The 17,220-nt window shown below is 43.9% G+C and overlaps 1 protein-coding gene across 1 annotated transcript in view; it reads left to right on the forward strand.

Annotated features, from left to right (window-relative positions):
• niban2b (niban apoptosis regulator 2b) overlaps positions 1-17,220 on the forward strand; it is a 146,168-nt gene that overhangs the window by 118,860 nt on the left and 10,088 nt on the right. Inside the window, exons 8-9 of the mRNA XM_084308151.1 lie at positions 8,663-8,767; positions 9,467-9,629. Coding sequence (XP_084164277.1) covers positions 8,663-8,767; positions 9,467-9,629 — 268 coding nt within the window. The remainder of the gene's footprint in view (positions 1-8,662; positions 8,768-9,466; positions 9,630-17,220) is intronic.

Consider the following 17,220-nt stretch of genomic DNA (forward strand, 5'->3'; position numbering starts at 1 on the left):
TATAGCATGTAAAAATAGAAGTAAAATAGAAGTCACGTACGTAGACACAGTGTTCAGTATATACATATGTACAATGTTCGATGCAGAATAGAGTAACTGAGTTACCATACAATATACAATATACTATGCAATATACTAATATACAATACTATATAGTGCAAAGCAGAAATGGGATGAGGTACAATTTAGGTACAATTTACAGTAAGGTGTACTGAGGTATGGGTTGTAGTGCAAATCCTTTACCAATAAATATAAAGTGTGTTCTAAAGTGTGGAGAGTGGGTGCTGCAATGTATGGCTTCTTGTCCTCTGCAAAAGTATGCAATTGGTCCACTGATGGATACATCTTGATATTTGTCTAGTCTAGTGTGTTCATTAGATGGGTGAAATCCTCTTTCAGTGCCTCTGTGCCTGTTTTCGTAGGGAGTTAGCCTCTGGTATGCGTGCCATTAGCGTTAGCCACACTTCTATGCCTCTTTTCTTTTGGAAAGAATGATAATTTTTTTTTTTTATTATATTTTTTTTTTCCGTCTAAGAGGTTGGCTAGTCGACTATGGCTCCTTTCGACCGATTAGTCGACTAATCGACTAATAGAGGTCAGCCCTAGACTGTATCCAGTATCTGTGAGAATGGGTTTAGGCAGAGCCCAATAGCTGAACACATGAGAAGAGAGAATGGAGCGTTTTAGGGTGTTTTAATAGTATTCCCCAAGCAGACAGTTGAACAGGCAGGAATGTGCAACAGACAGGGGTTAGAATGTTCTTGGGGGACGAGGACAGGTGCACTCCCAGTGCAGCTGTGGGCAGAAGACACAGGTCTGTGTCGAGAGAGAGCAGGAGCACTCCTTGTGCAGCACGAGATGTCCATGCAGGGAGGTGCACTGGAGCGGAGGTCCTGGGCACAAGAGAAACAAGATTAGAGCAAGGAATAATCACAAGAGCAGGTTAGCGATGTAATATTGTTCATGCAAAACCCTACCACCTCACAGCCTCATCTTCTCAAGCTAATAGACGATTTTGGCAATCTATCAGGATTTAGGATAAACTGGACAAAATCGGCCTTCCTTCCACTGAATGTCACTGCGAAGGCTACCATCCTTCCAGGAAATATACAAATGGTAGAACACTTTAGATGTCTTGGAGTTGAAATATTCCCCACTATATGCCAAACAGTGAAGTATAATTATACAGTAATCCAAGAAAGGATCACAAATGACTTTGACAGGTGGTCAAAACATAAAAACTCAGTACAGGCCCGAGTATCAATAGTTAAAATGGATGTTTTACCCAGAATCAACTTCTTCAGCTCAATGCTACCGTTACCCCCCCCCCCCCCCCCCCCCCCCCTTACTGGAAAAAATGTATTTGGAACAACAAACCTCCACGAATTAAAAGATTCACAGCACAGAGAAACAAAGCTGACGGAGGTTTAGCATTTCCAGACTTCTACCACTATTTTAAAGCGTACTCTTTAAGACCACTGATCACCTGGTTTGATTCTCAAGCATCTGTATCCTGGAGAACATTAGAAGAAAACATTGTGGCACCACATAGACTGCAGGATGTAGTATACACCAACCTATCAATTAACTCTTTCAGTGCCACTCACGAGATTTCTCGGTTTTTTTTATAGGTGGTTGCATGCCACTCACGAGATTTCTCGGAATTATTATTATTTTTTTTTTTTTGCGATCTGAAAAATGATTGCATCACCCGAGCCTACCCGAGTATAGCCGAGCTGCGCCGGTGATCACTGTGGAAAAAAGCGCCCCCTGTCGTCTCCCAGATGACATAAGTGATTTTGGAATGGACTCAATGAAAATGAAGGGGAAAAAAATCCGGTACTCCACATTTTCCAGTTCACTGATCCAGCCGGGGTTACCACAGTTCATTCTGGAGCCTCAGATCCCCGCGGATCATGGAGATCTACTGTGTCGCGTTGGATCCATACACGTATCGATTTTTTCGAATGGTGATCAGGAATTGGAATATACCAGTTGGATACCATCTGATGTCAGGTAAGGACTCTATGTTATCAGTGGTAGGATAATCCGAGTAAGTTTGATGAAGTTATAAGCTGTTTTGTGAAATGTCTTCTTTCGGTTTCACTGTAAAAGTCTGTGAGGAAATCAACGGAGCGATTATCAGTGCGCGGCCGTAATGTGCTTGCGTGCACGTATAATATTGATCATCTAGCGTTTATTTGAAAACGATTCATAAAAAGGCAGACGAATATCAACGTTGTGGAATATTCCACTAAAAGACGATTTTCATAGAATGCTCCAGAATGAGCTGTTTTTTATATCAAAACGGGGGCTTTTCTAACTGCTCTGAAACGGAAACGACGCGATAAAAAAACAATCCGTCTTCACAGCACTGACTGGAAAATAGTCTTTGATAATGCGATGGGCAGATTAGACACATAGCCATAATTTAAAACATAGATTAGGCGATATTAACGTTAACATTGGCGCCGATGGTGGCATTCAAGCGGTAAAACGGAAAACCAGGCGTGGCACTGAAAGAGTTAAGCAATGCAACTTGAAATTTGGCCCTCTTATTACACATGTGATCCGGATATGGCGTGAAACACAAAAAAAAAATTCCAACCAACATAAATGGCATAAACACTCTCCCATATTTAATAACAATACACTCCTTATTGCACAACATCCGGATATGGCGTGAAACACAAAAAAAAAATGTCCAACCAACATAAATGGCATAAACACTCTCCCATATTTAATAACAATACACTCCTTATTGCACAACAACCTATCAGCTTTCTAGGGCTGACCTTCGAAGCTTTTTTTGGCAATCGAAGCTTCGGGGCCGAGCTTCGATTTTAATTCGAAGCTTCGAATTTTTTTATATTTTTTATTTATTTTTTTTATCTTATGTTGTGGGACAAACGTTGTTGTTTTTAAATGTGCTCTATAAATAAAGTGGGTTGGATTAATTAATTAAGTAGCCCCTTTCGTGACTGACGCATCCAACAAGGTTTCACTCGGCTGTGTGATTTAATTCAAGGTGGATCGCTGTTGTCGTTTGAACAACTTCAGATTTCATGGGAATTACCAATCCCCCAAATCAAGAATGTTTAAGATGAATGAAGTAAGATTTTGATTATTTGAAATATGGCCTGTGTAGACTAAACTATGCACAGAATTATGTCAGTCTACAAGGTCCGGATTCTACATGGTCCGGCAATGTAGACCTTGTAGACTCCACTACAGACCAATTATCAGTGAATGTTCATGCATTTTTAAGAAGGGCAACTTCCACAAAAAAACAAAGAACTCACCAAAACATCTCAGTAGCACCTTATCTAAATGTTATATTTCATATATGGAGATTCATATTTATTTATGTATTGCATGCATTTCTACATTTTATTTCCTATTTTGTTTATTCATCCCAGTATCTTTCTTTCTTATGTGTGGAATTCTACAAGGTGCGCGCGCACACACACACACACACCTACACACACACCTACACACACACACACACACACACTTACATTTAGTCATTTAGCTGACGCTTTTATCCAAAGCGACTTACAAGTTCTGTACGACAAGACGGCAAGAAGGGTACAACTCTATCAGCTGAGTAACAATGTTCATCAAAGTGTTGCGTGTTACAGTGTAGGTTAGTTTATTAGGACAAGTGCATGACAGTAAGGTTAGTCACGGTTAGATTTTTTATTTTTTTTTTATCATTTCAGATAATGGTTGAAGAAGTGAGTCTTTAGTCGACGGCGAAAGATTGGACGGGATTCGGCTGTCCTAACTGGGATGGGTAGTTCACACACACACACACACACACACACACACACACACACACACACACACACACACACACACACCTACACACACACACAAATCGAAGTTTTTTTTTTTTTTTTTTTTTTTTTTTAAACTTCGATTTTTTTTTAATGTTCGAAGCTTGTGCCATCGAATCGAACGTTCGAAGCTTCGAAGCATTTAAGACAGCCCTACAGCTTTCCCAAATGGGAAAAGAATGGCATACATACATTGGGAGATATCTTCAACGAACGGGGTTTTTGTAGCCATCAAGATATATATAACACATTTTCTTTTTTTTTAAGATTTTTTTTTTTGCCGTTTTTATCGCTTTATTTATACTGGGCAGTCCAGTAGAGAGAGACAGAGGAGGAATGGGAGACAGAGTGGGGGGAAGACATTCGGCAAATAACGACGGGTTCGGGAATCGAACCCGGGTCGGCCGTGTCGCGGCTGAGCGAGCTATGTGGTTCGCCACTGGGGCGCCCCTATATATAACAAATTTAACCTCACCAGTTCCACATATTATTTCTACAGACAATTATTAGCATGCTTGAAGGCTCATGGAGTCCCATTAAAGACACCACTTGAGTATCACAGATATCACAAGTTCTTTTATGAAAGGGAGACATCGAGAGGATTTGTCACAGACTTTTACCGTCACTTACTTACATCTTCGTATGAAGCCCTTCCCCTAGACTCAGTTTGGAGGATGGATATACCAGACCTGGAAGTAGATTTTGATTGGGCTGAGGTCTGGGCAAACGTTCGGCTATCGTCACGTAACCCGGATCATCAACAGATTAATCTTAATTTTATTCATAGGACTTACCTAACTCCTATTCGATTGAACCGTATGGGGCTTAAACAAGACCCTCGATGTTCCTTATCTACAAACGGTGATAATGGTACATTTATGCATATGTTTGGGAATGTCCGCCTGTTAAGATATTTTGGGAAGAAATAACCACACTATTATCAGGATTTTTGTATTTGACAATACCTGTAATGCCTTCTGTATTGTTGCTGAATGATGTCTCTCAGTTATCACACTCTGTACACATAAAGAGGCTAATCTTGTCCGGTATTACGGCTGCCAAAAAGCTAATAGCATCACGCTGGATTCAACCTGATAAAATGTGCCGGAGGGTATGGATTCTTACCTATCTTGATGTGATTTACCTGGAGATATCTACCACACTAATTCTAGGTATTAATGAAGCCAGCATAGAAATCTGGTTAGGGGTGGTGGAGAGGATAAAACATTATATGAACTATTAATCCTTGGTATCAAACGGAATAATGGATGTATTCAAGGGGGGTCCGGTGGGGGGGGGAGTAAGAGCATGTATGTGGTTTGTATGTCATGTCAAAAAAAATTAAAAATAAAAAAAACATTTGTTAAAAAATAAACACACACACACAAGAGTAGGTTAGCAGGGCTTCAGGCTGAGTCGTCGTACCTAGGTAACTAGAATAACACCACGACGAGGTCTGGTCAGAATCTGCCGGTAGATGTAGTGTCTTGCTGATCAGGGGATGAGGTACAGCTGTGTCGAGTGAGGTGCCTGGCAGCGTGTGAATCAGGGGATGAGGCACAGCCATGTTGAGTGAGGAGCTTGACAGTGTGTGAAGGGGTGCTGCCAGGGGAGGAAACTAACTTTTTGGCTTACCAGCCAACTGGCGAGTATCTGATTTTTTTTACCAGACAAACTGATTTTTTACCAGCCAAAAAAAAATCGCTAATTGTGATAATTACTTCTTTGTATGTCTTCGTCTAAATTGATTTTCAATCATAGTAAAAATCACACCGTGTCTCTACTCTTTAAAATATTTATTAGCATAAAACATTAATGCTTTTCACAATATTAGCATACAACATGTATTAATCACACTGTCTCTACTCTTCAAAATATTAGGATATCACATATTAACATGAAAGAGGGAACTATTCTGGACTGGGTTGGGCTGAACTAGGCAGTGAAAGATGCTGGGCCTCGACTAGGTTGGACTGGGTTGGGCAGTGAAAGAACCAATCATTTCACTGTAATGTAATAGCTAAATAAAACAACTTGACTTGTTACATTTGCACTCTGGTTGTATGCCAAATGTATTCTGGGTGTACTGTACTTGTGCTGTAAGATGACAATACATTGGAACCGAATCGACAACGCTAGGGGTTCAGCAGGTGTATTCTGAATGCCAAGTATGACAACATCACCGTTGTGAAGGGCATATGGGCGAGTGGTGATATGGGGGGAAACCCGGTAATAATAAAATGTGAAAACTCCAACATTTTGGGAAATTAGCTTATTTAACATCTTCCCTGGAGTTAGACAAGAAGATGCATACCTTTTTTGTCTCTGTGCGTGCATTTAGCTTAGGGAACAGTCGCTCTGTTAGCGTAGCGTTTATTTTGTACATTATCTAACGTTAACACGAACCTAAATTAACTTTAGGTTAGTTGTAATGTTAGTTTAGGTTCGTGTTAACGTTAGATAATGTACAAAATAAACGTATTCCGCTGCTATAGACGTCGCTCTTTTATTTTGAAACCCCCCAGAAAGGAAGTCATTGCTCTCGTTATCTGCTTGAGTGTCCGGTTAGCTCCGTTAGCGTGCAGTAGTTAGTAGTATATCAATACCAGCCATTGGATTACTGTTTTCTAAATTGGGGAGGCTTTTAATCGTCAAGGTAAGAGGATTTTAAGTCATGGTATCTATAAACTTCAATCGGTTCGGATCCTTTGAATGAATGAGAATGTAAACAAACACGGCTTCACGTAGAAATCACTGACTGCGCTCAGAGAGGAGTCGTTCGGCAAAAAATAGTTCAGAGTATATCTGCTTAGAAAACATAATTGTCGAATTCTATTATTTTTAATTTCTCCACGTGGTAAATACATAGGTCACAACATGTTTACAGGAACGTTTTGGAGTTGTATTTGGAGTGTATTTCGTGACTGTAGGGAACGTCAGGCTCAAACCCTCCCCCTCTTCCAGTGATGAAGCTAAGCTACGCTAACAGAGCGACTGTTCCCTAAGCTAAATGCACGCACAGAGACAAAAAAGGTATGCATCTTCTTGTCTAACTCCAGGGAAGATGTTAAATAAGCTAATTTCCCAAAATGTTGGAGTTTTCCTTTAAGCAAAGCCGCTCAGTATAGTCCACTATGTTGAACGCGCGTTATGGTAGCTTGTTACATGCTAGGTAGCTATCCGGCTAATGCTGGTTGACTTGTCATTCTCATCCGACTCGAAGGAGACGCGTCACATGCTGTTGTTCGCCCCCATGTCAGACCGCACTGATATCCGAAAGCGACGACTCTACATGCAATTATTTTCATCCACTGATGTGTTTTTGTCTAAGTTTGTCTACGTTGTCAAGCCGGTGGCAGGAGTCTGTAGGTCCGCACGCAGTGATCTGTCCACTTCCCCTAGATGGGCGGCATCTTCTAGAAAATGAGTGTTCATTGGAGGAGCTTAGAGCGCATCTGTACAACGATGATGTTCATTGGTTATGGTTGGATTATTATGAGGCGCAAATGGGAGGAATCAAGGGGGGAGTCAGAGTTCGGCTTGTGCCAGTGAGCGAATCAGCAGATTGCAGAATGATTTTTTTGTTTTGTTTTGTAATTACTAGTACTCGCCAGACTGGCGAGTGCTCTTCATGAATTACTCGCCAAACGTAAAAAATACTCGCATTTGGCGAGTAAAGTGGCCTAATTTCCTCCCCTGGGTGCTGCCCATATATGGGTGTGAGGCTTCCGTTGTGAATGTGGGAGAGGATGAGGAGGAGTGAAGAAGGTGTGGGGCTGCCGTGGTGAATGTGGGGGGAGGATGAGGAGGTGTGAAGAAGGCTCTCGCCGTGATTATGACAGTATCTGTGTCGCCTCCCCGTTGTGTGGGTTCTTGTCGTGAGGTCCACTGAGGGAAATCCCAGTCCTCCTATTAATAATCAGATAATGTAGGGCACCAGATCACGTAGGGCACCAGGACAGATAATGTAGGGCACCAGATAATGGAGGGCACCAGATAATGTAGGGCACCAGGACAGATCATGTAGGGCACCAGATAATGTAGGGCACCAGATAATGTAGGGCACCAGGACAGATAATGTAGGGCACCAGATCATGTAGGGCACCAGATAATGTAGGGCACCAGATAATGTAGGGCACCAGGACAGTGAGAAAGCATGGTCCCTTTTGTGTCATACGGGGTGCGGCTTGCCTGCATTTTTAGAAGTCACAAGCATGTGTAGGTGTGTGTGTGTGTGTGTCGGTGTGTCAGTGTGTGCATGTGTAGGTGTGCATTATGAGAGCATGCTTCAAGGTCCTCAATCGACCTTTGCCCCTTTTTCCCTGACTGTCTGGGAGACTGATAATAAGAATGATGGTTAATGAGTCATCATGGATCATGGTGAGCTTACTGCGCTGTCAAAACACAGCCCCACACACACACACAGCCCCACACACACACACACACACACACACACACACACACACACACACACACACACACACACACGCACACGGTCCTCCTCTCACCGCTCCTGGGACTGTGTGTGGTGAGCTCATGGTCACAGGATGCTGTCTCACTGGAGAGCAGGGGGGGGGGGGTCTATCTACCCCCCCTTGCATCCCAGCCCGGTCTTCCTGCTCCCGGGTTTTCAGGAAACGTGGACAACGTGGACCCGGGCAAACATCCTGGGAAATCTGCTGAGTGTTCTCCCCGTTTACAGGTCTCCGTCACGGAGGAGAGCGAGAACGCCACCTCGATGGATGCAACAATAACTCTATATAGATGTGCTTCTGTGAGTCACGGTGGACCTCGGTTAAACTCGGTGTGTGTTTCCTCTGTAGATTCTGTCCAACCTGGTGATGGAGAGCCTCCTGCCGGAGCTCAGGGACCTCATCTCCCCTCGACTCAAAGGCAAGATGCAGGAGAGGCAGAGGAACTGGATGCTGGTGAGGCCTTCTGACACCGCAGAGACTCCTCCCACTTAGCAGAGACTCCTCCCACACAGTAGAGGCTCCTCCCACACAGCAGAGACTCCTCCCACACAGCAGAGACTCCTCCCACACAGCATAGGCTCCTCCCACACATCGAAGACTCCTCCCACACATGATAGACTCCTCCCATACATCAGAGACTCCTCCCACATAGTAGATACTCCTCCCACATCAGTCTAATACTATAGACTAATACATATGCATATGGAAAGGTGGGGCTAGTCTGTAAAAAAGTTTGGCACAATTTTGTGTACCTTTCGTTGTGTTTTTCGAGTTGGTCTGTGTTAAAAGAATATAGAGAACATTTTATTTCTTGTCCGCTTGCCAGTATGTGTCAAATGTTTAAACAAACTTAACAAACATACTGTCGGAACTAAATACCAAGGGCAAAGAATTAGTCATGTAGGCGAACGTGCTGACACTGCGGAGATACTGACGGGCCAAACGAAAACGCAAAACCAATGTTTTGTTTAACTCTCCCAGCAATCTAAAAGAAATGCCATGTTTCTACTGAGTGTACCCAACTCCAGCGTGTGCCTTGCCTTCACATGTGCCTCTATAGCAGATGGATATAGTAAAAGATAAACTGTCGCACTATATCACTACATCGTTGTCCCCTCGTATGCTTCTCCTGTGTGTCCGTCTGTTGTATAGATCAGTGACGCTGTGTACAGCCTGGTGCAGCGCCAGTGTGAGGCCCACTATGAGGCAGTGGTGCAGAGGTGTGAGGCAGGGCGCCCCCTGCTGGAGGCCTCCATACGTACAGACATGGACCAGATCATCACCTCCAAGGAGCACGTCACCAACAAGATCAGAGGTTAGTCTGGTTACCAACGAGGTCAGAGGTCAGTCTGGTTATCAACGAGGTCAGAGGTCAGTCGGTCCAACCTAGTGGGCTTAGTCCGCCCCCCCCCCCCCCCCCCCCCCCCCCCCCCATAACCAACATTTTAGAAAGAGTCAGAAGTGCTTTATTCAAAAAGTATAATAAATATACAGCATTTGTTTTGGTGAAATTGGGAGTACGACACAAAAAAGTGGAAGATAATTGGTTTCCCAAAATATTAAAAATGAAGAATGAAAAGCTATTATTTAATGCCTTCAAAATACACGCCTTTTACAGCATTCTATAGGTTTTTTAAACACACACACGGGCTGGATATAAACAATATACACATAGGCAGGTGTGGCAGAGGTACGGTCTGTTACCTCGGTAAAAAGAATCGAAACAAAATGAACCCAGTCACCATTTTATATATAAATAGGCCTATGTGTGTATAAAATGTGTGTGTGTGTGTATACATACAAAAAGGCAAATAGAAAAGCCTTTAATGATGGCATTAAATAATTGTTTGTTGCATTATACAGTGGCTTTATGTATATCTTGAAATTTGAATACTGACGCAACTCACACACTGTGGTTTCAAGCTACATGCTAACACGCGCTGGTACCATCCGTGTCTGGAAAGTTGTGTTTTCAGCACGCTGGACAGGTTACATGGTATGGTTATTATATGATTAATTAAATAGTACCGCTATTATCACTCAAACCGCGTATCGTATAACACAAGGACAAAACATCCGGCTTCGACATGGACGGTCGCATTTCAAACAGCTCCCGGCAAAACAAACGCTACAGATCGACAAGGTATTTTGCGCATTTTTTACTTTCACTCCTGTGGATTATGGACTTGTACATCAACTCACCACTGAATCAACTCCAGACAGAAGTGGAAAGTAAAGAAGGCGCAAATAAACAGTCCCATTGTGACTTTTACTTGCTGAAAGGCTCGGAGCAAAAACACCCAGCGATTGGAATAGCAGCTGTTCACAGAGTCTTAACAGCGAACCCGGACCGAAAGAAACTACCCCCGACAGGCCAGTTTAATAGAAAATCTATGTTTCTATTATACTTGCTCCTGTCGGGTGACATTCACCAAAACCCGGGACCGTTTTTAACACGCCGAAGGCGAAGAATCAACGGCTCCTCCTCACATCGACGCCGGCCGTCGACAGCAACATCAACAACATCCACGCAGATTTCACAACAGCCAGCGGATGCACCAACCGGCCAGCAGGCGGCGACATGCCCTCACCGAAGCCCCTGCAGATGAGGCGAGATGCGAGGGGCAGAGAGCTTACAACCAGGGGACACAGAACGACGCAGGACGTCGAGATCACCAGGGACCCGCCGGCTGGCTTGGCTAACCCCGCCATGCTAGCTAGGCTACCCGGGCCAGGACAAAAGGCAGACCCACCCCCCCTCCCCCACAATGGAGGACTTCCAGACACATCTGTGGACAGCGACCAGCCCCCCCCCCATGTCGCGGGCTTTCACACCTAGCAATACAGACACCAGCAGAGGACAAAGGATCATCCCCACCCCCCCTCCTAACATCAATGAACACAGGACCCCATCCCCCCCTCCCCACCTACCGCCACAAGATCAACCACACACCACAGTGGAAAAACAATTTGAACTTGACGACATTAATGAAATAACAAACTCAAATGGACTTCACATATTTCACTTAAACATTAACAGCTTGAAACCGAAATTGGCTGAAATCAGACATTTGTTTTTAAACGGTAAGGCTAATATATTATGTTTCACAGAAACAAAACTTGACTCATCTGTTCAGGATCCAGAGATAGAAATCGAGGACTATTCAATCATCAGGAGGGATAGGAACCAGTATGGAGGTGGTGTCTGTGTGTATATACACAAAGATACCAAATTCAGCAACCGTACTGACCTTAACCACGACGAGATTGAAACTGTATGGATTGAAATCTTATTTGAAAGGGCAAAATCAGTACTAATAGGCACAATCTATAGACCACCAGAACAGAGTGGCTTTTATGACACACTTGATGGGTGCTTAACTGGGGTGGAGGGCGTAGAAAAAATCCTTATTGGGGACTGGAACGCGGATATGCTACGTAAAGCAGCACCCGTCTTCAAGGCCTTCAGTAGATTTTCTGATCTGCACGGTTTCAGCCAGCTAATCACCCAACCCACAAGGGTGTGTGAATCAACCCAGACTACCATTGACCTCATCCTGACCTCCGACAAGTCCATGATCTCCAATAAAGGGGTGATAGCATGCAGGTTAAGTGATCATTATATGATATTCTGTTCCCGCAAAAAGCCAAAGCAAAAGGCTGGCTGTCACAAAATGGTCACATCTAGAGACCTCAAAACGTACTCTAGCGAGGCCTTTAACCTTGAACTGAAGAGCCTGGACTGGTCAGATGAACTCAATGGTACACTGGTTGAAGAAACCTGGCTTGGCTTCAAAACCAAATTCTCAACGATACTAAACAACATGGCCCCCCTAAGAACCACCAGGGTAAAAAATCGCGCTGAGCCGTGGATGCACACTGAAATACTGACCGCTATGAAAGCCAGAGACAAAAAATGCTCTGAATTTCATAAAAGTCAGTCAAAGCTTACCAAAAGCACGAGCAGTGAACTCCAAGCCCACGTGACTGAACTCAAACTAGAAAGAAACAGACTAAGAAATGACGTAAACTCCATGATAAAAACTGCAAAAAAAAAATTCAATGACAAAACTGAGGAAAACAAAAATAAACCACGTGAACTTTGGAAATTACTCAATAATCAACTAGGCTGCAGTAAAAAACTTAAAACCAGGTTCTCAAACATAAACATAAAGACGGACAACACGCTCATCACAGACAAACTGGATGTAGCCAATTACTTAAACACTTTCTTCACAAACATAGCCACAACACTGGTAAACAAACTACCCTCCCACTCAGGGCAGTATGGGGTAGATCACATAGTAGCATACTACAAGAACCTAGGCGTCCACAAAGACGATTTCAAACTGGAAATGGTAACTACAGATGAGGTACTCAATAAACTGAGCGCCCTCCAACCGAACAAGGCCACTGGCCATGACAACATCCCCTCCAAATTCCTCAGAGACTCAGCAGCCGCCATCACCCCAGTCATCACACACATAATAAACCTCTCCATAAAACAGGGACACGTCCCCAAGGACTTCAAAATAGCGAGAGTAACACCCCTGCACAAAAAGGGCAGCAAATTAGACCCAGGCAACTACCGCCCTGTTTCTATCCTTACATCCATCTCGAAAGTCATGGAAAAAATAGTATACGAACAGGTCGAAAAGTACCTTACGGATAAAAATCTAATCTACGAATTCCAATCTGGCTTCAGAACATCCCACTCCACTGACACATGCCTTCTCTATTTGAACGACCACATCAAGCAAGAGGTGGACGCGGGCAAATACTGCGGCATGGTCATGCTAGACCTACAAAAGGCCTTCGACACTGTCAATCACACCATTCTGATTGACAAGCTAAAAGCAATTGGTGAGCTGGATACAATCCTACCTGGAGGGGAGAGAACAGATGGTGGAGGTAAACGGTACCCTATCCCCCCCCCTCACAGTGAACTGTGGTGTTCCACAAGGAAGCATACTAGGACCACTACTGTTCCTAATTTATGCAAATGACATGTCGTCAGCTTGTGACTGCAACTTGTTCCTGTTTGCGGACGACTCAGCCCTGCTGGTCTCTGACAAGAACAAGTTACAGGTTGAAAAAACCCTCAGCTCGGAACTAGGCAAAATCTGCATATGGCTCGCCGACAACAAACTATCATTACACATGGGCAAAACAGAGTCCATTCTCTTCGGTTCAAATAACAAACTCAGCAAAACAGACGGCTTCTCAGTTACAGTGGGTGACAATATTGTCACAAGGAAAGATGAAATTACCTACCTGGGTTCCATCCTAGAGGCTAATCTTTCCTGTGACAAAATGGCATCCAATGTAATAAAAAAAGTCAATCAACGAACTCGATTCTTGTACCGGATCTCCTCCCTGGTAAACAAGAATACCCTGAAGACTCTGGCAGGAGCACTCATTCAAGGGTACTACGACTATGCTTGCACCTCATGGTACCAAAGCACCTCAAAGGCACTAAAAACCAAATTACAAACATCTCAAAACAAACTAGTCAGACTACTGCTTGACCTGACTCCTAGAACCCACCTCACCCCTGCACACTTTGCCAACCTAGGATGGCTTAGAGTAGACAACAGAGTACAGCAACTTGCAATGGGCCTGGTCTACAAGATACACTACACGACCAAGGTACCCATGTACATGTCAAAATACTTCCCAAAGGTCAGTGAATACCACGATCACAACACCAGAGGGAGCTCCACAAATCATGTAAAACCCAGATTCGGCTCAAACAAGGGACTAAACACGTTTCGCAATTATGCCACAACAATGTGGAACGCCCTACCCAAAGCTGTAAAGGAATGTAAATCACTACCCACCTTCAAAAACACTCTCAAAGAACACCTACGGGAGACTGCAATTCAAAACTGGCCCCTACAAATGTCCTAACCCAGTTGTACAATAAAGACCAAGCATGGCTTTGTCAGTATTCCAATGTACAGCCCCACCCAACCCCACCCCACCTACCCAACCTCCTCCAATGTACAGTTTCCATGTCAAATGTATGTCAGTATTCCAATGTACAGTGTCCCCCCCCCCCCCCCTACCCAACCCCCCCCCCCCCCCCCCACCTCCAATGTACAGCCCCACCCCACCTACCCAACCTCCCCCAATGCACAGTTTCTATGTCAAATGTATATACTTTTCTTCTGGATTTTTTTTAGTATCACAAACAGTACTGTATTTGAAAATCTGGTATGTCATAAATGTATAGATGTAGCAGTACTGTCTATCTGTATGTCATGTGTGTCATATGATGAATTGAAAATGGGGGACCCTGATGGAAACAAGATGAAAGTCTTTCTCAGGTCTGCATCCTCTTAACAATTGTATGTATTGAGCTGTACTGTACTGTACCCATTCTGCAATCTGTTAATAAACTTTTCAATCAATCAATCAAAACCACAGGACCTCTTTGTTGTTCAAGCTACATGCTAACACACGCTGGTACCACAGGACCTCTTTGTTGTTCAAGCTACATGCTAACACACGCTGGTACCACAGGACCTCTTTGTTGTTCAAGCTACATGCTAACACACGCTGGTACCACAGGACCTCTTTGTTGTTCAAGCTACATGCTAACACGCGCTGGTACCACAGGACCTCTTTGTTGTTCAAGCTACATGCTAACACACGCTGGTACCACAGGACCTCTTTGTTGTTCAAGCTACATGCTAACACACGCTGGTACCACAGGACCTCTTTGTTGTTCAAGCTACATGCTAACACACGCTGGTACCACAGGACCTCTTTGTTGTTCAAGCTACATGCTAACACACGCTGGTACCACAGGACCTCTTTGTTGTTCAAGCTACATGCTAACATGCGCTGGTACCACAGGACCTCTTTGTTGTTCAAGCTACATTCTAACACACGCTGGTAGCACAGGACCTCTTTGTTGTTAAGCTACATGCTAACACACGCTGGTACCACAGGACCTCTTTGTTGTTCAAGCTACATGCTAACACGCACTGGTATCACAGGACCTCTTTGTTGTTAAGCTACATGCTAACACACGCTGGTACCACAGGACCTCTTTGTTGTTCAAGCTACATGCTAACACGCACTGGGATCATCCCTATGTTCCCCGGGTCCTATGTTCCCCGCTTGATTGATTAATAGATTGAACATTTTATTAATTTTTATTATTTTATTAATTATTAATGTCCGCCTTGTTTTGAACTGGTTAAGCTTAGGCCCTCTTTCGAAACTGGAGTTTGGAATCAGGGCTGGTGGTCTAAAATTTTCAATCAATAAATCAAAGCGGGGAACATAGAACCCGGGGAACATAGGACCCAGGGAACATAGACATGCTCCCCACGCACTGGTACCACAGGACCTCTTTGTTGTTCAAGCTACATGCTAACATGCACTGGTACCACAGGACCTCTTTGTTGTTCAAGCTACATGCTAACACACGCTGGTACCACAGGACCTCTTTGTTGTTCAAGCTACATGCTAACACGCACTGGGATCATCCCTATGTTCCCCGGGTCCTATGTTCCCCGCTTGATTGATTAATAGATTGAACATTTTATTAATTTTTATTATTTTATTAATTATTAATGTCCGCCTTGTTTCGAACTGGTTAAGCTTAGGCCCTCTTTCGAAACTGGAGTTTGGAATCAGGGCTGGTGGTCTAAAATTTTCAATCAATCAATCAAAGCGGGGAACATAGAACCCGGGGAACATAGGACCCAGGGAACATAGACATGCTCCCCACGCACTGGTACCACAGGACCTCTTTGTTGTTCAAGCTACATGCTAACATGCACTGGTACCACAGGACCTCTTTGTTGTTCAAGCTACATGCTAACACACGCTGGTACCACAGGACCTCTTTGTTGTTCAAGCTACATGCTAACACGCGCTGGTACTACAGGACCTCACACTGTTCCTAATTTATGCAAATTACGTGTCATCAGCTTGTGACTGCAACTTGTTCCTGTTCGCGGACGACTCAGCCCTGCTGGTCTCTGACAGGGACAAGTTACAGGTTGAAAAAACACTCAGCTCTGAACTCGGCAGAATCTGCACCTGGCTCGCTGATGACAAACTATCATTACACCTGGGCAAAACGGAGTCCATTCTCTTCGGTTCAAATAACAAACTCAGCATGACCGACGGCTTCTCAGTTACAGTGGGTGACAATATTGTCACAAGGAAAGATGAAATTACATACCTGGGTTCCATCCTAGAGGCAAATCTTTCCTGTGACAAAATGGCATCCAATGTAATAAAAATAAGTCAACCAACGAACTAGATTCTTGTACCGGATCTCCTCTCTGGTAAACAAGAATACCCTGAAGACTCTGGCAGGAGCACTCATTCAAGGGTACTACGACTATGCTTGCACCTCATGGTACCAAAGCACCTCAAAGGCACTAAAAACAAGATTACAAACATCACAAAACAAACTGGTCAGACTACTACTTGACCTTACTCCTAGAACCCACCTCACCCCTGCCCATTTTGACAACCTAGGATGGCTTAGAGTAGACGACAGAGTACAGCAACTTGCAATGGGCCTGGTCTACAAGATACACTATACGACTAAGGTACCCATGTACATGTCAAAATACTTCCCAAAGTTCAGTGAATACCACAACCACAACACCAGAGGGAGCTCCACAAATCATGTTAAACCCAGATTCGGCTCAAACAAGGGACTAAACACGTTTAGCAATTATGCCACATCAATGTGGAACGCCCTACCCACAGCTGTAAAGGAATGTGAATCACTACCCACTTTCAAAACCACTCTCAAGGAGCACCTACGGGAGACTGCAATTCGAAACTGGCCCCTGTAAATGTCCTAACCCAACCCCCTCCAGTGTACAGTTTCCCACCCCGCGTTTTACTTTTACCTTTAGACCGACATAGCA

The sequence above is a fragment of the Notolepis coatsorum genome (genome assembly GCF_963971535.1).
Source record: "Notolepis coatsorum genome assembly, chromosome: 2".
Lineage (NCBI taxonomy): Eukaryota > Metazoa > Chordata > Actinopteri > Aulopiformes > Paralepididae > Notolepis > Notolepis coatsorum.